This window comes from Anolis carolinensis, chromosome 1, assembly GCF_035594765.1.
Source record: "Anolis carolinensis isolate JA03-04 chromosome 1, rAnoCar3.1.pri, whole genome shotgun sequence".
Lineage (NCBI taxonomy): Eukaryota > Metazoa > Chordata > Lepidosauria > Squamata > Dactyloidae > Anolis > Anolis carolinensis.
This window is the reverse complement of record NC_085841.1, coordinates 21,985,760-22,011,681: the sequence shown is the minus strand read 5'-3', so window position 1 is coordinate 22,011,681 and position 25,922 is coordinate 21,985,760. Positions and strand designations below refer to the sequence as shown.

General features: G+C 39.5%; 1 protein-coding gene across 9 annotated transcripts in view; it reads right to left on the bottom strand.

Moving 5' to 3' along the window:
* Nucleotides 1–25,922, bottom strand: part of klc4 (kinesin light chain 4) — a 69,540-nt gene that overhangs the window by 26,589 nt on the left and 17,029 nt on the right. For 6 of the 9 annotated variants that reach the window (XM_062970964.1, XM_062970956.1, XM_062970987.1 and 3 more), the window contains exons 2-10: nt 12,819–13,090; nt 11,141–11,371; nt 10,750–10,828; nt 10,340–10,565; nt 9,985–10,072; nt 8,612–8,713; nt 7,759–7,932; nt 7,545–7,644; nt 7,013–7,065 (exon numbers count right to left, since the gene is read on the bottom strand). In XM_062970964.1, the coding sequence (XP_062827034.1) occupies nt 7,013–7,065; nt 7,545–7,644; nt 7,759–7,932; nt 8,612–8,713; nt 9,985–10,072; nt 10,340–10,565; nt 10,750–10,828; nt 11,141–11,371; nt 12,819–13,090 (1,325 nt within the window). Of the gene's footprint in view, nt 1–3,728; nt 6,536–7,012; nt 7,066–7,544; nt 7,645–7,758; nt 7,933–8,611; nt 8,714–9,984; nt 10,073–10,339; nt 10,566–10,749; nt 10,829–11,140; nt 11,372–12,818; nt 13,091–14,412; nt 14,564–23,352; nt 23,509–25,922 lie in introns of those variants that run through there. The other 3 variants (XM_062970980.1, XM_003217526.4, XM_062970995.1) reach the window with 3 other exon arrangements.

The following is a 25,922-nucleotide window of genomic DNA, read 5'->3' as shown; positions in this document are numbered from 1 at the left end:
TAACATACCACATGATTTCTTCTCCCCCCCCCCCCCCTTGAAACAAACTAGTATGTCAAACACTTTGGAAACTACTTCTGGTGAAATGCTGAAATTTATCAATAAAATGACCTCCCTCTGGATATAAAACAATAAACCAACCTGTTTCCAAAAGATGACTGTGCTTGACCTTTGCAATGAAATCACAGAACTGTGGCAATTTTTAAAGACTCTTTAACCATGGCCATTCACAAAACTGCAGATAAAATATCTTGGATCTATAGTTGAATTAGTTGATACATTTAACATGGTAAGACTCTATTATTCCAGTTCACATTTCTGGTGAAAGAGGTAAACTTTTGACAAAATATAACTCCCCCTCTCTGTTCTTCAAATCATCATCAGAAATTTGGACTAGAAAACAGATGATAACAATATATGTATTTACTGATGTTGAGAGCCAGAATGGTTGTGTTGCTATCAACTGTTCTGTGAAATGGCCAGTATTAATATAATTTTTCATTGTCTATATTGTTTCCATTTGAATTTACTCTGAACAACGTGTTTACTCTGAACTGCATTTAAGGTATATATTTTGTGACCTGGAGAATATACTCCCTGCATCTGAAGAAATTGGCTTTTTCCACGAATGCTCATGTTATAAAAGATTGGTTAATCTTAGAAGTGCCACAGATTTTTTTGTTATTTTATTTGCAACAGATCAATTACATTTTTTTTACTTTATCTGCAACAGCATTATTTGTTACTTTATCTGCAACTCCTCTGGAAATGGCTTTTACTAGAAGTGTAATTTGCAACTACTGCAATTCAGAAGGGAGATTTTAAGACACCAGAAAAAGGTGTTTGAGATCATTTGACCACTAAGTCAAACAATTTGGTTAACAAGATTGGATCTTAACATCCCTGGGATGACTCAGAATATGGCAGCAAAACAGGACATTATATTTTGTTACATAATTGGACAGTAATAATATGGGCTGTACTGTATTCAATGTTTACAGTATATAAACCAGTAGACTTATTTCTGGGACTTAGGAGTTCACTCACCTACACTGATCCACAGACTTAAGTGTATTTAACTGAGAGATACAAGGTAAGCTACAAAACGTGTATGAACAAGAAATCTTAGAAGAGCTTAATACAAATTGATTATTTATCAAATGATAACATTAAAGAAATAATTAACTTCTTACAGAGCTATTTAATGCAAGAGTAATGCTGGACAAGAATAAAATCCTATGTACTCCAGCATTTTGTATGGGCTTGCATACTGTTTCTTACCATGTTCAGTAGAATCACAGAGTTGGTAGAGACCACCAGGGCCAGGCCAATCCAACCCTTTGCCATGGACCAATAAACAACCAAAACACTCCTGAAAGGTGGTCATCTAGCCTCTATTTTTGCGGATAGCTGTATACTTAATTTGCCACATCTGTTTTTAAAGCCATCCATCCAAATAGCATGATGACACCTGGAAGGAAATTTGGTACCTCAACTGTGTGCCAGATGAAAGCACATCTTTTGCCTGTTCCAAGTCTTCCACCATGCTGCTTAATTGGACAGATTGGGGTTTTAGTGTTAAGAGATAAAGATAATGTGTCATCTTCTATCCACTTTGTTGACACCACAAATAATTTTACCTAGCCTTTCCCCCAATAACCTGACTTTCACCTCCTAAAGCAAGTTTAGAGACTTGGCCAGACATAGAAAGCCAAACTACAAAGTTCAGCACTTTGCTCAGTTGCATTATCCTGGGAACAAATTCCTGGCTTGCAAGCACTTCCCACTGGAACTATGCCCAGTTATTAGCAGCTTATTTTTTGTCCCTTCTCTATTCTCTGCGGCTCTTAGCAAAGGCACAGGACTCCAACACATTTGCTCACAGGTTTAGAAGAACTTCCTGATTTAAAAAAGGTGCCTCAGAAAAATCCTTCTTCCTCCAATCTATTATTTGGCATGCCTGATTATATGATTATATTGGACTAACACAAATAATATCACAGTGCTAAGTGTGTTCAAGAAGTAGTGGAAGTTGCTTTATTGTTTCCATGTCAGGTCAAAGGCCACCCAGCTTAGTATAGCCGACTATGACTGGCTGTGGTTCCCTAATATTTTGCAGAAAAGCCCCTTTTATTTCCACCAGAAAATAAAAGGGACTGGCCCTGGTCCATTTTGTGTACAAAGAATATGCTGTGTCACTGAGATACAGTCCTTCCCAAAATCAGACTAATACAGTAAGACTAGGTGACAGGGAAACTGGTGACAGATATACAAAGACAGGGACTTCATTGCCTTCAATGGGACTATTAATAATATGGAATCATTATGAATAAAGAGAGTTCTCCAAAGATATCTTCAGAGAAGTACATCTTTCTGTGACATTCTGCTGATGGCTCAATAGAAATGATATTGTAGGCCAAGGTGAAGCAGCTTTTACAGTTTTTAGAGACGTCGACAACTTTTGCAGGTAAAGTCAGCTGAGGTCCATGTTAAGTTAACTAGACCAAGCCCAGCAACTGCATAGGCAGATCAGCACATTTCCTGGCTTCTACACAAAGCACTGAGATGGACTAATAACCATCAGTCAAGAGTTATTTTCAAAAAAAGGACAAACTGTAACTCAGAAAGAAAAGACCCTCCAATACTGTAATTTAGTTTTTCCAGCATTTCTCAGACTAGTTCTATTCTCTTTTCAAGGCAGGAGGGAACTATAAACATATTGTCTGGATTTAACCTTCTAAGGAAGTAGAATTTTGTGTACACTTACTAAGCACAAGTCAGATCTTTGTATTTCAGTATGGTTCATGCTTATATAACAAGAACACATAACTTGATTTCTCCTTGTATGCCAATTCAATTACACCCCACAACAACAGGTAGATATCGCATTGAAGACAGCAACCTAACACAGATACACCAGTGGTAGCAATCATGGGCCTCTCAGATGATACTGGACTGCAACCTAAAACATTTATTGGCATTAGCTATGCTGGTTAGTGCTGATGGAACCTGCTGTTTGGCAGCATTTGGAGGGCTGCATTGTTTCCACTTTTGCTTTATGGAGTAACCACAATAATAATACTTTATTAATAGCCCACCCTATCTCCCCGAGGGGACTCAGGGCAGCTTTCTGTCTCATAACATCCTAGAGGATCTTCTTCCCAAAGGTCACATATATCATGGACTTCTCAAAGCAAAAACAAAAAACCAAAAAAACCAAAAAAGCAAGTTTAAGTATTTCTAAACAAGGGTGTCTCCTGAGAACCACAAAAGAGATGCTAGCCATCACTGTCCTGGTAATTCATCTTCCCTCCCAAATTCCCCTTCCCAAGCATGTATCACAGGAAAGCTGTACAAGTAGCTCATGACCATTCATATAAGGGCTAAAAAGAGCTCAACAATTACTTCTCATAAAAGAGTATATGACCATGTTAGCTAGAAGATTTTGGAAACTGTAGTCCATTTTTTCTCAAGTTCTGGGGTTGGGATATAAGTGCCATCCAAGATACTGTTGGACTGTAACTCGGTGACCCTAGCTAGCAAAGTGAATAGTATGGGATTATGGGAATTGTAGACCAACAACTGGTGGACCATGTCTGCCACAGGAACACAGTTAAGGCTGCAAACCACTATGTTCAACTGGCATATTTCTGAGTAAATTATGTAAGGCTACTATGCTATATTAATGGAATATGATAATGGATATAAAAGGCAGTACTTTACCATGATTGGTTTTATGACTTTTAATAGCATGAGAAAGAAAACAAAACCAAGAATGCCAGTGGAAGAAAACATTTGAGAGAATGGAAAAAGAATGAATACATTACTGAAGAGGAGCTTCACATTCCAAAAACACCATATGATCTCATGCTTCTCCGTTGTTGAAAATGTCCTCTGTTTGTAATTTTGAAAAGTTGCAGCTCGCTTCTCTGTTTAGAGAAAAGCTGATGCAGCTTAGCTGTTGAGGAGCAAATTAGCTGGAAGGCCACAGTTCATGACACTGCTTAGTCACTGACTCCACGGCTTGCCTAAGGCCACTCTTCCTTTCTTAGTCTTCTCCTTACACAAATGACATGGCAATTACAGTAACAGCAGCATGTGCAGCTACTGAGCACTAAATATTCCTGTAGCCCATTCAACAAGGTTCTCTCTAAAGCAAGATGAATGTTTCCACTGATTTAAGGTATTACTTGAAGTTCTCCCAACAGCTGGCAGGCATATAAAAGGTCTCCATTTACAGACAATTTATGCAGACTGGTTTGTGAAGTGTCTTCCTGAGCTGCAAATGATGACCAGTTCTTACACTTTATAGAGGGAATGCTTTAGATGCTTATTATACAGCAAGTCCACATTATACATGTGGCAAGTCCACTGCTGGCAAGTAGGATAATGTGGGAAGTAAAGAGACATGCAGGGCAAATGGCTTCTAAGTTCAGATGGGTTTCCACTGTGTGTTACTGGCACAAGTCTTCATTTCACAGTATCTCCTACTTCATTTACATGTAGGCAAGAACCATAGTTGACTGGTAGAACACATGCCTTGTGTTCAATTTGTGTACAACTTCAATTCCTGACATTTTCAGTTCAAACAATTAAGTAGCAGATGATGGGAAACACTTATGGCAAACAGAATAGATGGACCACTAGTCTTCCTATTTTCAGGGGAAAAAAAGAATGGGCTTTCATCACTAATTGAATCAAATGCTTGTTGAGTGAAGGACCCAAAAGGATCACACTACAGAAAAGGTGGTCTAGTGATTCTGCAAAAACATAAGGAGGACTCTGGCCACCATGTTTCTGAATTCAGCTGCAATTGTTTCCTATAACAACTAACGTGTTACCTGAAGCAACCTGAACAGTTGCTTCGTATTTAAAGTTATTTGGATTCTACACATAATTGTAAAATCCTGATTATTAGTATTCAAAGTAATGTTGACAGAACAAAGCTTTTCTCATGGATAGAATCAGAAATGCAGGTGGGAGACAGACAATGAACACCATGCTAGAACAAAAAATATTTGTGATAAAAATGACCAGGGAATGGAAGGCAGAAACCTTATGAATGCAAACCCACTTAAGGCTGGTATCAAGATAAGGATTCTGATCAAAAGGAAAAGGCAATTTTGGTCCAAGGAGCTTTGTGCACTGAAGAGGGAAGGTGAGAATACAAACATGATGGACATGATTTCTTATTTAAACCAATAGTGGACGGCGAACACTTTTCAGGCTATGATCCAAGGGAAAAATGCCAGCACATTTCCAGAGAGGAGGTGACTGAAACAGCTCTTAACTCCAACATGACAATACTTAGAATTATATATAATAGGGAGCTAGGGGTGAGTGGAGAATGAAACAAAATAAACTTCAACAACCTCTTCTGGACAAAAGGTGCACTGAAGCCTTCAGACCAGGGATGTTCAACCTTCTGGCTGTCCTGGGTCACATTGGAAGAGCAATTGTTTTGGACCACACATAAAACATGTTAATACTAAGAAGAACTCTTCCTTTTGCTCTTATAGCAAAAATTAAAAAAGTATGTGCATAATTTACATTATAACTGCCACCACAGACAAGCAAAAAAAAAAAGGTCCTCACATAACAATGTTAATTGTAAGCCGTCCCATTCAGAGGCGCTTTTAAAACCATCAAGCATATCTTCTGGCTGAACTGTTAGCAATTATAATGTGAATTATGGATAATAATCCAATATTCGTAGACGTAACATACTCTGATTATTCTATTCCATTCTGTTGTTGTTGACAAAGTTTGTGCTCAAGAGGCACGCAATAAGGTTCCCCCAAAAAACCATCTCACAATGTTTAAGTTTGTGATGTTATTTTGGGCCACATTCATAGGTGTCCTGAAACACATGCAGACAAACTTGCTTTAGACCATTGCATGGGAATTGCTATGTTTTGTTCAACTGGTTAGCACAGAAAGTCTCAGAAGCAGTAGGATAGTGATACATTTCAAAGTGCTGGTGATACATTTTTTACCTGTTGTCATCTCTACTGGGAAGTGGAACAAGCTGTTTGTGAATCTAATAGGTTTTAATTACCTGTTACCTTTCCTGTATTACAATGAGAGTTTCAACCCCATGAACTCTGGATGTATTACAACACTGGTCAGATGCAGACCAATTTCCTATGATATTCTTAACAATGTGTAGATTTCCAAAGGAAGACAGAGCAATTGTTCACCGCATCAAAGGGTGGAACTCTTCTCCAAAGACCTCAGGCTTGACGGCACATTAATAAATATCTTGGTCCCTTTCCAACCTAATCTAAGCATTAGTTTCTCTCTCCTACAACTGGAAACAGAAGGTGCTCAGAAGGAGGTGATGATGCAGAAGACTGCAGCTTCTTTCTATTACTTGCATCTCAGCCTTGAGGCTCAAGAAATTATGTTTTTTCCTGATCTGGCAAATGGCCTTCCAAATAAGCAAGATTTAAGTTCTTGGTTCTGAAGCATCTGTGGCCCAGAACCCGCAGTAATCCCTCCATCTTCCACTCTCCAGTACGTCCTAGGGAGTGCACTATAACAGAGAGAAAACATGCAAGCACAGGAAGAACATGACAATCAGCTCCATTTTCTGCCATGGAAAGTTAGTGGTTGCTACCTCCCAATTTTCTTGACTCCCCCACCCCAAAATACTGCTCCATTGAGCTTTTACTGTTCATTGCAGATACTAACAACCGCATTAACAACCACACTGGGGAATTTCCAAATGTTGCTGGATTACATCTCCCAACATTTATGACCACTGTCCATGCTGACTGTGGCTGGCTGGAGTCCATCGTCATATGTCATGCCTCACCTACAGCAATGTGGAGAGGCGGATAAGAAACAATAATAAATAATAACAATAATCCATTATTTATCAAAGACAAAGAAAGGATGACGTTAGTTCTGAGAATCCCCTCAGTAAATGATAAAGGAACAAGATTGGCTCAGGTATGTGTCACATTCCTCCTGTCATCAATCCCTTTCAGAATTACATTCTTGCACTCACCTTGCTCATCTCCTCCCTTTCTTCAGCATGCATCCATATAGGTTTGTGTTCATCTGTAGGAGAAGAAGGAAATGGGGAAAAACACATAATCTATTGATATTTCTAAAAAAAACCCTCCATCACCCCTCTACAGTCAGCAAAGGAAGATGCTGATGTGTTGACTTTTAGACCGTTTTTCTTGTTTTCCTTTGACAGAAATGCTTTTGTCAGCCATGAAGAAAGTGGGTAATGCAAATGTGCTGTGTGTGCGTGCGTGAGATGGAGATGCATATGCAACACATAACTTTTCACTCCCCCATCAAGATGCAGTAACACAAAAATAGCCTTTTAGTCAGAATCAGAAGCAACGCTGTAAACTACTGCCTTGGTGTACTACTATCGGTACAGATAAACAATAATGTCTCTTCATAATTAAAATGTCCCTTCACAATTACATTTTTAAGTTTCTCAATTTCAGCCTACTCTTTTTATTAAGCTCCACTGAAGCCCTATCTTTTCACACACAATAACACTTCACTCTTTGTGTACATACCATCCACAGAGCCAAATTCCTTCACATGGGCACGGGTGAGGATTTCCTTATAGAGTACCTCTGCATCTTTGTATTTGCCTTGTTTCAGATAACAAGAGGCCTGGCACAGATTACAGAAACAATATTTTAAATGCAGATCACAGTGATCCATTCCATGCATACAATGCCGATCATCATATATTTGCACAATCCTCATATCATACAATGGACTCACCAGATTGTTCTTTGTTTTGGCCACATTTGGATCATCAGGCCCCAGGCGGGATTCGTAGATTTCCAGCGCCCGGCGGTAGTAATATTCAACTTCTTCATATTTGCCCTGATTCTGACACAGCAAAGCCAAGTTATTTAACTGTTTGGCCACATCTGGGTGATCTTTACCAAGAACCTGAAATAAATAGAGAAAATGAGTTGTAGGTAGGTAGGTAGGTAGGTAAGAAGGAAGGAAGGAAGGAGGGAAGGAAGGGGGGGCAGACAAGGAGAAAATGGGCCACAGATATATCATGGGAAGCAACAATATTTGAAACTATCATATGTAATTTTATCTACAATGGGATGAGCAAAGTACAGTCTGTAGGACATATGCAAATCCCAAAGTAGGTTTTTTCCCTTGAAGTGTACTTGCAATTCTCCACCTCTGGAAAATGGATGCTGCCTCAAAATGGCAACATCCCCCAACCAAGGCTTCTAGGTGATGTGCTATTTGCAATTTTTGCCATGGTTTGAGGAATTTTAGGCCCCTGCACATCTTTATCAAGTTAATTATAGGTCTTTTGTTAAAGCAGAAAGTCACTGTCCAGAACTTGTTTTGCTCTCCACAATATTATGATTAGGCAGACAACAACAGTGTGCAGCCCAACACAACCCTCCAAATTATGGCAGCTGCTAATCCTTACTCTCTCTATACAGTTTGGCACCAGTCTTTGACTACTTTTTTCACATGCAGATATTCTCCTTTCCTAATGAAAGTATATATTGTACACTTTCATTACTTTAGTTAGACTGTGGAATCCCACTAACTGCCTAATACTGAGTCCCTCCATACTTCAAAAGAGAGAGAAAGAAACCTTTTCCCGGATTTCCAGGGCTCGCTTGCACAATGGTTCTGCCTCCTTGTATTTTCCCCTTTTGCCATACAGGACAGCCAAGTTATTCAGGGTTGCTGCAACCTGCAGAAAAACATAAGGACCTCTATTTGAGAGCCAAAAAACCCTCAAAGGGCGCTTCAAAAATAAAATGAGCAAAATGAGCATCACTAGGTATCTCAAACAATATTCACTGAAAAATCATTGCATTAACATCATTATTGATAATGCCAAACCAAGAAACAAAACTCAAATGATAACCATTTCCCACAATGTGCCAAAGCCAGTAAGTTAAAAATCCCACTATTCAATTCACATTGTCTGATCTGTTAATTGTAATAAACTATTCAATTCAATTGAATTCACACAAGCATGCCATATAAACATCAGAGTTGGCTTATATACTGAAGTTGCCAACTTTCTACTGAGCCATTGGCACCTATGAAACACACAGAAAGGCAGCACTAGCCACAAAATTATCAGCTACATCCAGAATGTTAAAAGTGCACAAAATAAGATCCATTGTTGTTGTACTAGTAGTTGCTGCACAACTTCAAGTCATTTCTGACTTATGGCTACCTTGAGGTGAACCTTTTTACAAGATTTATTCAGAGGAGTTTTTGCCAGTGCCTTCCATTTAGGCTGAGACAATGTGACTTTGCCCCAGGTAGGATTCAGAACTGAGCAGAGATGCTAACCCCAACCCTTACCCAACACTGAAACTAAATTACACTGGCTCACAAAAATGTATGTACAGAAGATATTCTGTCCTCTGCTTATGCTGTTCTGTAAACTTAAATAAAATGATGCAAGTGAATTAATAATTAATACAATGGCCTCAACAATGAGCAGCCTGTCTTTGTGGTTCCTTTCATGTTCAAAAGGTAGAGCTGCAGATATACCTTTTCTTCCACTTTCCCACTTCTCCTTTGAATAAGTGAACATAACAGCTTATGTTTGAGTACCACAACAACTGGTATCAAAGTCCATACTGCCTCTGATTACGGAAGTAATAAATGGCCACCCATAAAAACCTATATCCATTAACATTCTAAAACTTTTGGCCTGATTTCCTCCACAGCAATTTCAGTTCCTTCGTTTGCAGCAGGGGAAGTTCCTGCAAACAAGCCATGCTGCCTCGTGCTCAACTAAAGGCTTTAACATCTTTTTGCCCCAATGAAAGCAAAAAAGAACCTTTCTTTATACTTCCTCTAGCTAACCTGGCACAACCTGAAGTCAACAGATGCTATTGGCAGGCTCTGCTTCTGTGGTTTAGTTGACTATAAAAGCTACCTTCTAATTGCCATCTACTCAGACTTTTCCACCAGGCAAAACTGAAAGAAATAACTACTTACAGCAGGATGGTCCTTGCCAAGAGTCTTTTCCCGAATAGACAATGCATCATTCAGCAGGTGAGCTGCCTCCTTGTATTTGTTCTGATCCCTGTAGCAAGATATGTTATGGATACTGTACAGTACAATCATTCACATCAGAGGAAAAGATTGACCGCATTTAATTTCTAAAAGTCAAGTTCTCTCCCGCTTCTGCACATATTTTTACTTAAAGCTTAACATATGGAGCTATTTCCACAAGTATTTTATATTTTCACACAAAGTAGAGCTTTATTGGAACTCCTTGCACAACTTGTGCAAGCTATCTGAGTAAGGAAACATCTTTGAACCCATTCAGAATTGGGGACTCAGCACTTACCTATACACTAAGGCCAAGATGTTGAGCATTGTAGCCACATCAGGATGATCATGGCCCGATGTCTTTTCCAAGTCCTCCAGTGCCTGTTTGCAGAGAGGCACAGCCACTTCATAGCGTCCTTGTGAGGCATACTGAATCACCAGGTTATGGAGAGTGCGAAGGCGTGCAGGAATCTCATAACCACCCTGCTGGGCAGCTGCAGCTGCGCTACTGTGTTGGTGAGGCACTGCAAGCATATATCACATTAGTTAGAAAGACTTGAGTTGTTATGCTGTGCCTAGCTGAGAACTGCCACCTATTTCCTAAATGTGCTGGCAGACCAGTACAAAGGCAGTTCAAAACATCCTTCATGACTTCCTCCCACCTATTAATCATTCTTCTTTTTTGAAGTATGAAGAAATGCAACCTACACCCTTGGCCTTGATCTTCTTCCTCATTTGGAAATAAGTCATCCAGAGAGTCCTTTGTGGAATCGCCTTCCTTCTCCTCCTGAAAAGAGGGAACCACAAATAAAATGATATTATAAACTGAAAGGATAAACTATGAGTTCTGAAACCAGGATGACATTTTAATTCTCAACACTTGTATTTATTCCGGTTCATTAAAATGTTTTCCTTCCCGTCAAAACAACACCAATCCAATTTTGAGGGTAAGCAATCTCTGCCTTGTCTCACTAAGATTCAGATTAGACCTATTCAGTCACCATCAAGGTGTCTAAGAAAGATCAATATTATTGGCCTCTAGTGGGAGGGCCTCCAAGTAAGACATAGGTATTCTTCTCCCAACCCTTTTGATGCTCACCGATGGAGACACGTCATCATCATATTTCTTCAGCTGGTTCATGAACTCCAAATGTTTCTTTTCCTCTTCAAGCTGTGCCACTGTCTGCTCACTGCGTTGCAACTTCTGCTGAGTGTTTGCCAGCTCATCCCTCAGCCATTGGTTTTCTTGGCACAGCCGGCGCACCTGGGCCCTCAGCTTTTGCTTCTCAGACTCAACTGCATTCAGATGGTTCGAAAGAGCCATCATCACCTGGCCCAAGAGAGGGAGTGAGAAATTGTTTCTACTTAATGCATGCTAGGTGCTTTCCTGATTAGGCCCCTCTTTAAAAAAAAACTATTTAACAATGTATCCAAAAGCTTCTTGTCCAGCCAAGCCAAATCCCAGTGAAGAGATCAGCACTGGATGTTCTGAGGCCTACAGGAAATATGCTCACTATTTAAGGTGGTGTCAAAAGTATCCAAATACTTGCATCTAGCCACATGTTTAAAGTAAGAATATTAAATGTTCAACTCATAGTTCAAAAGATACAGCACTACAGCGAATACCATCAGTGCTGTATCAAGCATTCACTGACTTTGTTGGCAAGGGGCAGGAAGCTTGTGGAATTTCAAGTGATGAAACAAATTAGAAGGACTCAAAACTTTGTGCAGAACAGCCTTGCCATGCAGACCAATGCAGGTGACCATCCCATCCTGAAGTCTTCCAAGAAAATATTTTGTTCTCTGGCACATTCTAGTTCTGTGCCCCACAGAAAGTTTGGAAATGCTCCTTTTTTACCGCAACCCCAGAATCCCACTGCCAACATTATTATTGTGTGGCTTCAAGTCATTTCTTATTTCTGTTGACCCTAAGGCAACTCTATCATGGGGTTTCCTTGGAAAATTTTCTCTGATGGGGGTTGCCATTATTTTCCTCTGAGTTTTAGAAATTTTGACTTGCCCAAGGTCACCCAGTTGGTTTTTATGGCCGAGAAGAGATTCAAACTCTGGTTTCCAGAGCTGCAGTCAGACATTCAAATCACTACAGTACATTGACTCTCACAGCCAGTATATGTCACTCCAAATTTTACTGGCTGCCTCCTCTAAACAATTGTTTGTTGATGAGGAAGGGGGAAGTCAGGTCACTGGAAGATAAGGATGGGGAAGAGGAGCAGAACTGACTCTGCACTTTGTGTACTCACTGCATGTTTGTGTACCCACAGTTGTACGTATTTGGCTAAAATGTTAACTTTTCTGCTTTTTTATATCTATAAGAAATGAATCAACTGTCCTGAAGATGTCCCAAATTTGAGTTAGTGTATGTCTGCTTATTTTGCACAATTTATTCCACTGTAATTAAAAGCTGAATTATGCTTCCAGCATAAAGCTTCAGCAATTGCATTAGAATTTCAAGTATATGTATCTATGTACAAGGCTAGAAGAATGAATTTAAGAAAGGAAACAAGCTTAACTTAGAGAATGTTTACCCCTTTGCCTAACAATTTGATTGATCTGTGGTTCTGTGAAAGTGAGGAAAACCTCCAGATCTATCTATACCTGATCAATATGTGACAAGTGAACTTGTCCAAACTCACCCTAGTCAGCATATTCAATTACTTATTTTTGAGTGTAACTATTCAATTATTTATTTACAATTTTTTAAAAGCAATTCTGCTTCATCTGCTGGATGAAGTTCTTCCCAAGAGGCCACAGCTCACCTGCGCCTCTCCAAGCCCCAGCTCAATCATCTCCACTGACTTGCGGAGCAGGTTGGCTTTCTCATGTACAAGATTGGCTTCCTCATCCTTCTTTAGACACTTAATAGTTTCCAGCAAGCTATGCAAAATTGAGTTGTGTTCATTCTTCAGGGCCTCCAGCCCTTGCATAACCAGTTTTGTGTTGGAAATGATCTCCTCTTGGCTTAGTTTATCCATTTTCTCTTCCCTTGGGTACACCATTGTGGACATAATCTTTTGACTACTGCCTCCACCTAAAGAAGAGGAGAAAAGGCAAAATTATTCGAGAGCATGGTGTTACTTGGAGTGAAAAAACCCATAAAAACATTAAAAGGCAAAAGCTGTGAACAGATGATGCTGGAAGAAGGGGCCTTATTCCCATTTAGGCTCATTCTCTGAAGGGAAACTCTAATGAGGTGGGACTCTGTGTTCTTGTCAAAAGAGCCAGCACAGAGTGTGACCTGTCACCAGCAGTAGCACATACAGGTAAAGATGAGGCTACGTCAAAGCTGACAGTCATTCTCCCACCGCCCCCACACCTTTGGGAATCAAGAAAGCTGATTTAGCTGCCATTTAAGAGCACAAGGGGAATCAAAATGTGCCCAGAGGTCATGGAGATTTAGCCAAGAACAGACCAAATTAGAAACAAATTATTCCAACACAGTAAAGGAAAGTAAAAAGAGGAAGTTTAATAGTATTTTTCATTCCTTCCTGCAACAAGAGTCTCCTTTCTAGTTTTGAGACATATTAACTACACTTTGTGAACTAGAAGAAGACACTTGAATGATTTAATGGGCAGACCTTGGGCCCAGCTCCACAATAAAAAATATTAAAAGATGCTTATTTTTTGGAAAAGATGGAGACTGCAGGAAAGGCAGTGAAGCAGATAAAGTAAGGTGGCAGTAAATTGTTCAGCTCCACCAAGGAGGCTCAGACAGAAGGTTCTTTAATTTAGACTTCTGACTCAAGCAAGACATTCTATGCATTTTTCCATCTCCATACCCTACAGTTGAGTTTTCTAAGGATATAACTATCGGGATGCACTATATAGGTACCATTTGGGACTCTATATAAATACTAGGATTCACCAGGTCTGACCAAAAAGAGGAGAAGATGAAAGAAAGTGCAACCAATGCATGCTTGAAACCCGAAGCACCCTGGGAGTCAGGCAGATCAAACCAGGAATAAAAAAACTTTGAATATTTATAGCCAAACACACAATCACACTGTGTCCTCCACCCTCCTAGTCAATAGTGAAACATCTAACTGAAGGTTTAGCTATGGAATCTAAAAGAGAGTGGTCACAGCTAAGATATTCCCTTAACTAATAGATCCTTTCCCAATCTTTTGTCAAAACATGGGATCTGCTTTCTCCTTGTTTGTTGCAAGCAATAATCTAGCTTTGCTTTCTCTGAGATACATCGCAGCGACATGGACTACGTAACACTGACAGCTCCATTCCAGATATGTTTATAAAGAGCCCTCTCCTCCTATTGCTCTCCCCCCTCCCCAGTCCCCAACCTCACCTTGCTCTAATGCCACCCTATACCCACAGGTTTGAACAAGAGGTGCTTACCTCTTGAGCAGCAGACACAGCAGTCTGCCCAGGTTGATTCAGATACAAAGGCAAGCAAGACAACCTGGATTCACGTGATCCAGCTGGCAGGAGACCAAGCTGTTTCACTAGCCAAGGAAGGAGGGGAAAAGAAGAGGGAGTCAGCTATCAGCAGATCTGCCTTTGTTCTCGGGTAGTCCCACCTCTGTGTGTTCTGGGCTTTTTGCTAGGCAACGGCGGTCTGCCTCCCCCATGTTTACTGAACCTAACAAAATGCCCCACTCCAAAAGAAAAAAAAACCCTCAGAACAACTGAAATCTCTCAACAACAGAGTTATTCATTACTCCCAAGGTGGCGACTTGATTTCTGAAGGGCAGGTCTCTTCACTCAAATGCTAGTGGAACAATACTTGCCCACTCCATGTCACACAATAATGGGTGAAGGCAGAACAAAGAAGCAGACAAGAACGGTAGACTGGAAAGTAGCAAAAAAAAAAAAAAAAACCCAAAAAACCCCAACAACAACAAAAAACCCCAACAACAACAACAACAACCCAGTGAAAGGTTCCAGTTTTTTCTTCCAGAACAGAAAAAGTATGTGTGAGAGAGATGAATGCTCTGTGACTCCACCACAGAAAGAAAGGGTGGCAAAGGTTATCCCAGCAAGATGAGCTTGAGTATGGGATACATTTGTTAGTGGCAGCAGGGAATGAAATCATGTAGCGAAATTGTGGCGAAAGAAACACCCACTAGCAGATGATTTCTTTAGGAAAAAGGGAAAGAATTGATTTGCTCCATGTAAAACGACCCTCTGGAATTCAGAATCACAAAGCTTCTTCAGCACCAGAGAACACATACTGTATGTAGTTTAATATGGCACCTTGTTTTTCTAGTACTTGGGACAGCTATTCATTGAGCTGCAAGCTTTCTAAACTGAGTTTACAAACCTATCAAAACAAGGCACTTTCATTTGACTCAATGGAATCAAACTGCTACTGTTGTAATTGCTAATTGTTGATTGCATGGCTAGGTTTTTAACAGAATTTATTAAAAGTTATGAATATTGTAAACCAAGAGTGTACAAGAAGCAATTTTGAATGAGAATAACAGATCCTTACATCAGCCTCTAATGGCAAATAATTTCAGAGCTTTTTGCAATGGATTTTCAGAAAGTTCCCTTTCCTCCCGTATAGTTATTCTGAGAAAACATTCACCATAGGACCATATTCCTTCCCTTTCTGTTACATACCCTCATTTAATTTACAACATCCTGCTCAACATTTCTTCCATCTCAACAGTAATTTCCTTTGTTCATGTTAATTCTGGAGGAATTGTCCTTTCTTTTAACACCTCTCAGGTATTACTGAAGCCCCTCAAGAGATATAAAGTCACTCAAAGATGGATTATGGTTTCTATACTTAGCCACAAACAATTTTATGATATAAGAGTTCTTTTCTAGAACCTCCTGAAGGAACTTCTCTGGTTCAAAGACAGAATACCAGCACAAGAAGATTTACCAATCATAACAGACTTCCTCAACTCAGTACCTTCCAGGTAGGATGAACTACAAACCCTAACACTGCAATCACTGAGACTGAGTTACTGTGAGTTTTTTTTGACTGTATGAGATTATTGGTAAGAGATTTAAAAAGTGAAGTCCAATACATCAGAAAAATGTCAAGTGGAAAAAGGATGAGCTACTGAGCTTTACAAGAACACAAAAGTCCAGAAACCAATGTCATCACACTCTTTTGTAGGTTCGGAAAGGATCAGTCACAAAGTATGGCAACAAGAAAACTCATGAATACTTTGATTTGCCCACGTTCTTCGCATCTCTTTCTTTCCCAACCATAGTAACCATAATGCCCAATTAATTCTGATTCCTAAATGTTCATAATCTAATTTTTTTTAAAAAATCACATCTGCACAGTTTTATTATATACAACACAGTTGCAAAAGATGGGGTGGAAGTCAGTGTTGCTTCACAGAATTAATGAATCCTAAACATTTACTGGGACTTGCTCACTAGCAGTGCAATGCATTTTAATGATGAGAAAAGATCTTCCATTAATGGGAGGCAGTCTCACTCACAATGCTGCTATTGCATGCATTAAAGAATCAATTCCACTACCCTGAAAATTCAATTCTGATTACAGCCAGTATTTATAACATTTATAATACACACAAGATCCTTACATGCTTTTAACATCAGTTGGGTCTCAATTATGCTTGGAGTTCCCACACTGCCCCACAGCTCCCCTTTTCTAGTCAAACAGAACGATTACGATGCTGTATTTGTTGCTACCATTTCCTGTATTGCTGCCTGTGTGTTCTGAAACATCAGCCTCAAAATACTGACATAAGCCTATCAAACCCAACCAAGCAGAGGTAGTGGTGGGAAGCTTAATATGTCAGCATCTTGATTTTGGCTCTTTAGCAGACTAGCCAAACCTAACTGAAAGCTGTGTCTCATACTGCACCTCAACATCTATGTATGTATGTATTTATTTATTTGCAGTATTTATATTCTGCCCTTCTCACCCCGAAGGGGACTCAGGGCGGATCACATTGTACACATATAAGGCAAACATTCAATGCCATATAACATAGAACAGAGAGAGACACAGAGGCAATTTAAACTTTCTCCAGCTTCCAGCTTCCTGAAGGGATGCTTGATTCCAGCCACAGGGGGAGCAGCTGCTTCATCATCCACTGCGACGGCACTTCCTCATTCCAACGGCGGTTGGATGATTGTTTATGGTGTCATAAATTAGCCTCCCCACATATATGTGGTACCTAAATTTCCTACTTGATAGATGCAACTATCTTTTGGGTTGCATAGGTCAGCAACGAGCAGGGGATATATTTTATTTTTAATTGCCGGGTAATGTAATGTTAGGATCCACAGCTGTGGAACAAGACCAAGAAGTATATACTCAAACATGGACATTGGATTTCAGAAAAGCTGATTTTCACAAGTTCAGGGAATCACTGGATTATATCCCCTGACAGGGTGGGAATTTCTGAAGAATGTGTTTCAAAAAACACAATCACAAACAATCCTCAGACTGAAAAAGCCAATGTTGCTATATATGTGGCAATATATATGTGGCTCAGGGAGCTAGTAAAAAGAAGTATTGTTTTTATTGTTCTCTTGATTTGTATTGTAATTGATATTTTATTTATTGTACTGTTCATTGTGTTCTGAAATGTTGTTTTTTATATGCTGTTTATTTTGTATTGTTTTGGGCATGGCCCCATGTAAGCCGCCCCGAGTCCCCGTTGGGGAGATGGTGGCGGGGTATAAATAAAGTATTATTATTATTATTATTATTATTATTATTATTATTATTATTATTATTATTATTATTATATAGAATGAAATGATAAATCACCAAGGACAAATGTGTAGCCCATGCTTCAGGTTAGTATAAGGAAAGCTAAAGCTCAGAATGTATTGAGGCTGGCTAGGCAAGCGAAGAGCAACAACAACAAAAGGTTTTTCAGATGCATTCAAAGTAAGAGAATAACTAAAGCAACAATGGGGTTGCATTTAAATAAAAGGCTACAAATACACCAGCAAAATGTTAATAGGTCACAAGGAAAAGGTATAACTACCCAATACTTATTTTACTCTAGTTCCCACACATACACCAAAGATAAATGTGTGCTTCCATGCAATAGGGGAAACCTTGTCAAAGATCTGAATTGCAAATTAAAATGGATAGCAATTTAGACAGGAATCCCCTAGCTAACAAACTTCAGATCCACAGGGCCAGACAGCACTGTATTCCAAAGTACTGAAGCAACTTGCTGGTGTACTTACAACTTTGGGTATCAAGCATTTTGGATAACAGAGATTCAACATGAACTACATGTGAAAAGGACCTTAAGTTGAACATGTGCCGGCAGTTTAATACTGCAGCAAAAAGGTGAATGCTATTTTAGCCTGTATTTATTGAAGCATAGTTTCCAAGCTGAGGGATGTAACTGTCCCATCATATTCTGCTCTGGTCAGGCCTCATCTGGAACACTGTGTTCAGTTCTGAGAACTTTATACAGACAAACTGAAACAAGTTCAGAAAAGGGCAACAAAGATAAGCGATATACAGAGCAAAACATGTGAGAAAAGGTTGAAGGAGCTGGGCATATACTGTTTGGTGAAGACAAAATGGACCGATGACATGATTACCCTTTTTAAATATCTCATGGGCTGCCACAGAGATGAGAGACAGACCTGTTCACTGCTGGCCCAGAGGATAGGACCAGATCTAATGGTTTTAAGTTACTAGAGAGTAGATTTTGATTGAACATCAGAAGGAACAACTTGACAGTAACAGCTGAACAGCAATGGAATCAATCAGATGGTCCATGAGTAGGAGGTGGCCTATGAGGCACATTCTAACTATGCTTATATGACTCTATGGTGGGCCTCAAATCTGCTTAAAAGTAAGCTGTGGTCACAATAGCAAACTCCTGAAAAGTCAAAAGATTCTGATTGGAAACAGATTAATAAAATAAAAATCATAGAAATGCAAGAGCTTTAATGGCCCATTACCATACTTTTAGAAGGCAAAACCCACTACAGGACAGGGGGATCTGTCCTGTTTACTAGCGAAGAAACTTATAAAGACTAACACTTATAAAACATCAATTTTCTTCTCATCTGAAGTGCTTGCCAAGTTTACAGAAGGAAGGAGAGGGAAAAGCACCAGGATAGCAGGCAGACAGTAACTGTACCATAACCAAACAGGCTTGTTACAACAGTACTATGGCAATTCAGTCATGCTTACAAAGTGCTCACTCATATCCTGCTTGAATCATAAGCTCATCAATATTTACTTCAATAAAGATAACACAGGATCCCTTCATAAAACTCTGAGCCCTGAGGCTAGCAACTGTGAGAGCTGAATCACAATAATGAGCTGTAGGGAGGTAGGCAGAAAAACTACATTAAGCTACTCAAATGAATCTACAAAAGAAGATTTCTGTTAACTTTCCCCCTAAGCTCTCCCATGTTTCCTGTCCCATTTATAGCCCCATGAAACCCCTTATACTCTGTGTGGAAGAATTATCTAAGTCCGTGTTTTGGAGAACTAGTATGGTGCACTAGTATGAAATTGGTAGCATTCTTGACATTTCTCTTACTATATAGAATGGGCAAGCCTTTCAGGTTTGCGGACAAAACATGAAAATCATGTAACATTTCTAAAGCAGTATCTCAATTGGGAATATACAACTGATTTGGATCAGATAGCATTGATTGTTTCCTTTAAAAAAAACTAGGTCTTGTTTGTGGTGTTGTTAGACATTTTCTATATTTTCTGTTATGAATGTGTTTATGAATTTAATAAAAATATTTTTAAACAAATATTGTTTTGATCTGTTCACCTACTTTGCCTGCAGACCTGAGAGGTTAACCCAGATAAAGGGCAGTTCAGGGAAATAGGAAATATAGACTTAGGGGGCTGCATGCAGCCCAAATGTCATACTTTGCCTACTCTTGTACTACATGTACACTGCTGCAGTATTGCTGTCTTCCAATCATCCTCCTTTCAAAAAGAAAGCGACTGTTGCATCTCTGCTTCACAAGTATGTACATATTTATCTGCCCTTAGACACATCACCCATTATATCTCTGTACAAGTCTGTGTTTTCTGTTTGTGTTGCCCAGTTCATAAACATCTTTTGGGGATAGACCAGTCTTACTCTTACATTCAATAACTTTTCATCAGATATGTGTGGCTTTTCAGGTGTTGTAAAGTGTACCTTCCATCAGAATTTACCAACAGCTATGCTGATGTGTTTTGATGGCAACTACCATCCAACATCTGAAAATCATAGTTTCCTGCACCTGCTTTTCATTTAGAATGGAAAAATCTAATGTCTGCATGCAGTTTCAATTCAGAAAAAAACAGCATGCTCTTGCTTTGATAAGTTAGAAAACAAAGATCTGGAGGTAAACTAGCCTTTTAGCTCAGCAATACAAAGAAAACATGCAATCATTCCTTCCTATAATTTAGTAATTAAATAACAAACATTCAAGACCTATCAAACTATTTAAATTAACCTGTAAACAGGCCCAGATACATATGCAGTAGTAGCAGCCTCCAAAAATGTAGTGCTGCCCTATGAAGAGACTATTAGCCTTGTTCTGTGATGGTGATAGAAAGCCCTCCCCATTCATGGAAAGACAAGATATTTCTTCCTATTATCATAATACGCAGGAAAGGGAAATTGCTTCTCCTAAGCTTAGTGGTGAGGAAAGACATATTGCTATGGCCATCCACCACCAACCCATAGAATCATAGAGTTGGAAGAGACCTCACGGGCCTTCCAGTCCAACCCCCTGCCAAGAAGCAGGAAGATGACATTCAAAGCACCCCCTACAGATGGCCATCCAGCCTCTGCTTAAAAGCCTCAAAAGAAGGAGCCTCCACCAGTTAGAAGTCAAGATTTTTTTGATCGGTAATATGAAATATCCAAAAGGCACCAGTTTCCCTTTGGTCTTATAAGGTAAGCAGAGTCAACTCTGGTTACTGTTTAGATGTGAGACAATCTGTATAAACCATAGACTTATATTTCAGAGGAACTGGCAAAATCTGAGGACTCCTTGCCTAATATTGGTTACAGGTACCTCCAGGAGTACGCACATCATGCCAATATTCAAATTACTTTACTGATGTCCAATTAGTTTTTGGGAAAAGGATCTTTAAAGCCATATATGATTTGAGTCCAGGTTATCTGTAGGGTCTATACACTCAGGTAGTCTGGGGAACATTTACTTCAACCAGAGCTCAACTAGCAACTGTCACCCAGAGGACATTTTCATTGTTCACCCTAAGACTGTGAAATGATCTGCCAGAAGAGCTTCAATAACTAAAAGTACTGCCTGAATTTTAAAAAGTGTTAAACACCCATCTCTTCATACTTAAAGTATGAATTTTATATTGACATTTTAAAGTTTACATCTAGATATTTTAATGTGTAAAATATTGGTCCAGGAACTCAGCAAGTTCCTGGACCACCTCAACAGCATCCATCCAAACATCCAATTCACCATGGAAAAAGAAAAGGAAGGAAAACTGCCATTTCTAGATGTTCTAGTCATCCACAAACGCAATCAACAATTGGGCCACACAGTTTACATAAAACCTACACACACTGATAAATACCTTCATAAAAACTCCAACCATCACCCAAGTCAAAAAAGAAGCACAATCAAAAACCTGACAGACCGTGCACAAAGAATCTGCAAACCCCACCTCCTCCAAGGTGAACTAAACCACCTAAACTGGGCTCTACAGGCCAATGGATACTCCACCATGGTCATCAGAAGAGCTGTAAGACCAAGAACAAGCCATGAGAGTAAAGACAAAGATCCACCCAGAGGAAAAGTGTTCTTACCATACATCAAGGGAACCACTGACCGTATAGGCCAAGGGTCCTCAAACTTTTTAAGTGGAGGGCCAATTCATGGTACCTCAGATTGTTGAGGGGCCGAATTATGAATTGAAAAAAACAAAAACAAATTCCTATGCTCACTGCACGTCTTATTTGTAGTGCAAAAAAAAACAAAAAAAACCCCAGCAACAATTACTTATTTATTTATTTACTAGATTTATACCCCACCCTCTCTCACCCCGAAGGGGACTCAGAGAGCCTTACAAGTTGTATGCACATACAATATATTATATTATTAGCATAGCACAATATTAGCATTATATATTACTATATTATACTATACCATTATACAGTAATATTATTAGTAATATTACATGTAATATAAAATATATAATTAATATTATTATATTATACAATATTATTATATTGTATTATTATTATCATTATTATTATTATTAGCCGCCCTGAGTCCCCTATTGGGTGAGAAGGGCGGGGTAGAAATACTGTAATAAATAAATAAATAAACATTATATTGTCGTCGTCGTCTCGTTCAGTCGTTTTCGACTCTTCATGACCTCATGGACCAGTCCACGCCATAGCTCCCTGTCGGCCGTCGCCGCCCCCAGTTCCTTCATTTACAATATTTCATTTACAATATTAGTAAATGAAAGAACAATACAATATTTAAAAATAAAAATAATTTTAACCAACATACTGTAGACTTATCAGGATTTCAGTGGGAAGTGTTGGCCTGCTTCTGGCCAATGAGATAATCAAGTAGGATTGTTGGTGTTGTGCCTTCAAGTCATTTCAGACTTTGGGCGAGCCTAAGTCTAAAACTGAGGGCGGGGGCCAGGTAAATGGCCTTGGAGGGCCGCATCTGGTCCTCGGGCCTTAGTTTGGGGACCCCTGGTATAGGCAAACTGATGAACAAACATAACCTACAAACTATCTAGAGACCCACTAAGGAAATCCAACAAATGCTACGTTCAGCGAAAGACAAGAGGGATCCTCTCTCCTCTGCAGGAGTCTACCGTATAACATGCAACTGTGGACAAGTCTACATAGGGATCACCAAACGCAGCGCCCAAACATAAGTCAAAGAACATGAAAGGCACTGCAGACTAACTCAACCAGAGAAATCAGCCATAGCAGAGCACTTGATGAACCAACCTGGACACAGTATATTATTTGAGAACACAGAAATGCTCGACCACTCCAACATTTATGTCAGATTACACAGAGAAGCCATTAAAATCCGTAAGCATGTGGACAACTTCAACAGAAAGGAAGAAACCATGAAAATGAACAAAATCTGACTACCAGTATTAAGAAGAAAGTATTAAGAAGAAAGTTCCATTTAATTCAATGCAAGTCAAACCAGTAGGGTGCCAGAGGGACTCTGTCATCCACAGACTCTCTGTTACTGAGTCTTTTAGTCTCCCCTGGAGAGCTTCATATGTTCCATCTTACTGCAAAGGCTCTTTGTCAAGACAGCACCCTGATCATTGTCTTTCACCTCCCGACAGCAGAACCCCTACCCAACTGAGCAACTTACACTAGGTAGAAGCTGATTTTCCACAAAAACCTCTGAAGGACCAAGTAGAATTATAGAAACATCACGATGGTAGATATTAGCAGAACAACAGGGGAGTGTCTGCTGGTCTGAGCTCTCTTCCTGCCTGGAAGAGTAACTATGCAGCTAGATGATCCACCCACTGCAGCAGCAGCAGCAGCAAAGATGCAGCCAGACTCCTGAGAGGGAGAGATAGCAAATGCTTTCCTGCCAGCACAGGCAAGACATACATACACCAGGGACACTAGTCTCCAGCAAATGACGCAAATAATGAAGAGCATAAATCACCATGCAGCTGCAAACAAGCACTTCTTCTCCAGGTGCCCCACCCTGGCCTCCTCACAGCCACCTCCTTTCACTCTACAGCAGGCCTTTTGTCATTCAAGGTCCTTCTTCATTCAATTGATGTATCACTTTATCCATTTGCCAAAAATCTCATTATTGAGCAAATAACTGGAACAAAAACAGCAGTCCTTTCAGCACAGTTGCTAACCTGGGAGCCATTGTCCTAATTCTATAGCAGGGATGATGGACCTTGGCCCTCTAGATAAACTTTTGACCCTTGTTGTTCCTTACCACTGGCCATGTTAGCTGTAGTCCAAAGCATTTGGACAGTCAATAGTGCCTATTCCTGGACTATAGGAAGATTCCAGTTTGAGTCCCTACGGGTGAGAAGGGCGGGTGATGTAAATAAATAAAAAATAAATAAACCATCATTTATTAACTGACTACAAGCAAATTCTTTATAACACAGAACCCATAAGGCAATATGTATGACCTTTCACTCAAAACAAATGTGCAAAGCCACCCACCCCTGCATACCACCACAAGAGTTTTTGCTTTCCTGAACACTGCTATCACAAGCTTTCAGAAAGTTCAGTAGCAATAGTTTCTTTTGCTATTTATGCCATCATCATTATTCATCAGATCATCATTTTAAGGAGAACCAAGTGTGTTGCCATTATGTCAGCTTGTTGTTCCCTAAGTTTCTTGGAAGAAGGGTGAGGTAGATATACACATAATGAAGGAGAGCAAATCTCCAGAGCTCAAAGTATGTCAGAGCCATCACAGAAAAAATTCTATAACCATAACTTTTAGTGCAACCCAAGGTGTATTTGATTAGGATTAATTTCTATTCAATTAAAATGGATCTTTCTTTCTACTAGAGATGTTTAGGATTACAACACAAGCCAGGAATAAGATTCTTAATACTTCCAAACCGAAACATCAAACTCTGGCTATTTTCCATGGATTTTGAAAGCTGATGAAGATAACTTTATTCCATGTCTATGGGAAAAAACAAAATAATGCTTAAACAGCAACAGTTTCTGCCCAGTATCTAAACAGAAAGATGGGATTCATTTAATCAGGGTACAGTATGGTCTCATACAAATCTTTCTAGGCATTTTGTTCTTTAAAAGAAGGCATTGCTTTTAAAGGACCTTGGAACACTACAAAAAAAAAATTAAAACAAGTCATACTGATGAAGGGCTGCATATTTTGGTAGGAAGGGATCCTTGAGCAGGATAGCTTACCAAAGCTCTTTCTCTGAAGGCTTCTAAAAGAGGACTAAAACAGGAGGCACTTTACTATTTCTAGATTTTCGATGTATTATTTTTATTTTATGTTCTTATATTCTTCATGTTGTTTAGTTATTCTGTTTGATGGCACAAATATCCATGCAGAACATTTATCTCTTGCCTTCCAGATTCAAATTCCAAAAACAAAGTTTCTTTACTCAGCAGTATAATCTAGACTGGGCTGGGCAAATGTTCACCCAGTCTGCTTGCACAGGAGGTCACGCCTCTTGATTTTTTAAAAAGCAGACACTGATACTGTGACCAGAACACTTCTGGTATTTAATTACTGAATTATTTTGAGCCAAATGTCAGGGAATGGGGGAGGAGTGGAGTCAAAAGCATTTTGAATGAACTTCTGTCCTGGGTACTATTTTCACCACACCAAATTGTGAAGGTAAAGACGGGACTGGAAAGTTTGGGGAGGTCTTGTGTGTTATCGAGAGGAGGTGGGAAGCCATAATTTTTGGTCTCTTACTTAAACCTACCCCCTGTCTATACATTCCCATGGGCCTCATGTAATACAAATTGAAACAAACAAACCCCTTTCACCCTTCTCTCTCCAAAATCATTTTCCGAAAACAAATAATGATTCAACAAGGCATTTGCCTCATCTTTTAATGGCTTGCCAGGATACATACCAGCTGTATCTTCCAAAATGCAAACCTGCTTTCTCTGCAGATCAATAAGGGCAGACAAACACAGAACACACTAACATCCATCTATCACTCTTCAGTCAAAAGTTATGTCAAAGCTTTAGACCAATACAAACTTGGGTAGGATGAAGGAAGGCTGGTATCTGCTCTGCTTCATATTCAGGATAGATATCCATCATAAAGACAGTCTTGTTTCTTGCTTACACCATGTAAGCAGAACAACATGGCTTTTATCTCAATGCTAGGTAAATATTAACACTGCATTTCCATTGCTAAGGTGGCTTCATTCCAACCACACCCATGGAATCTGTACCTGCAG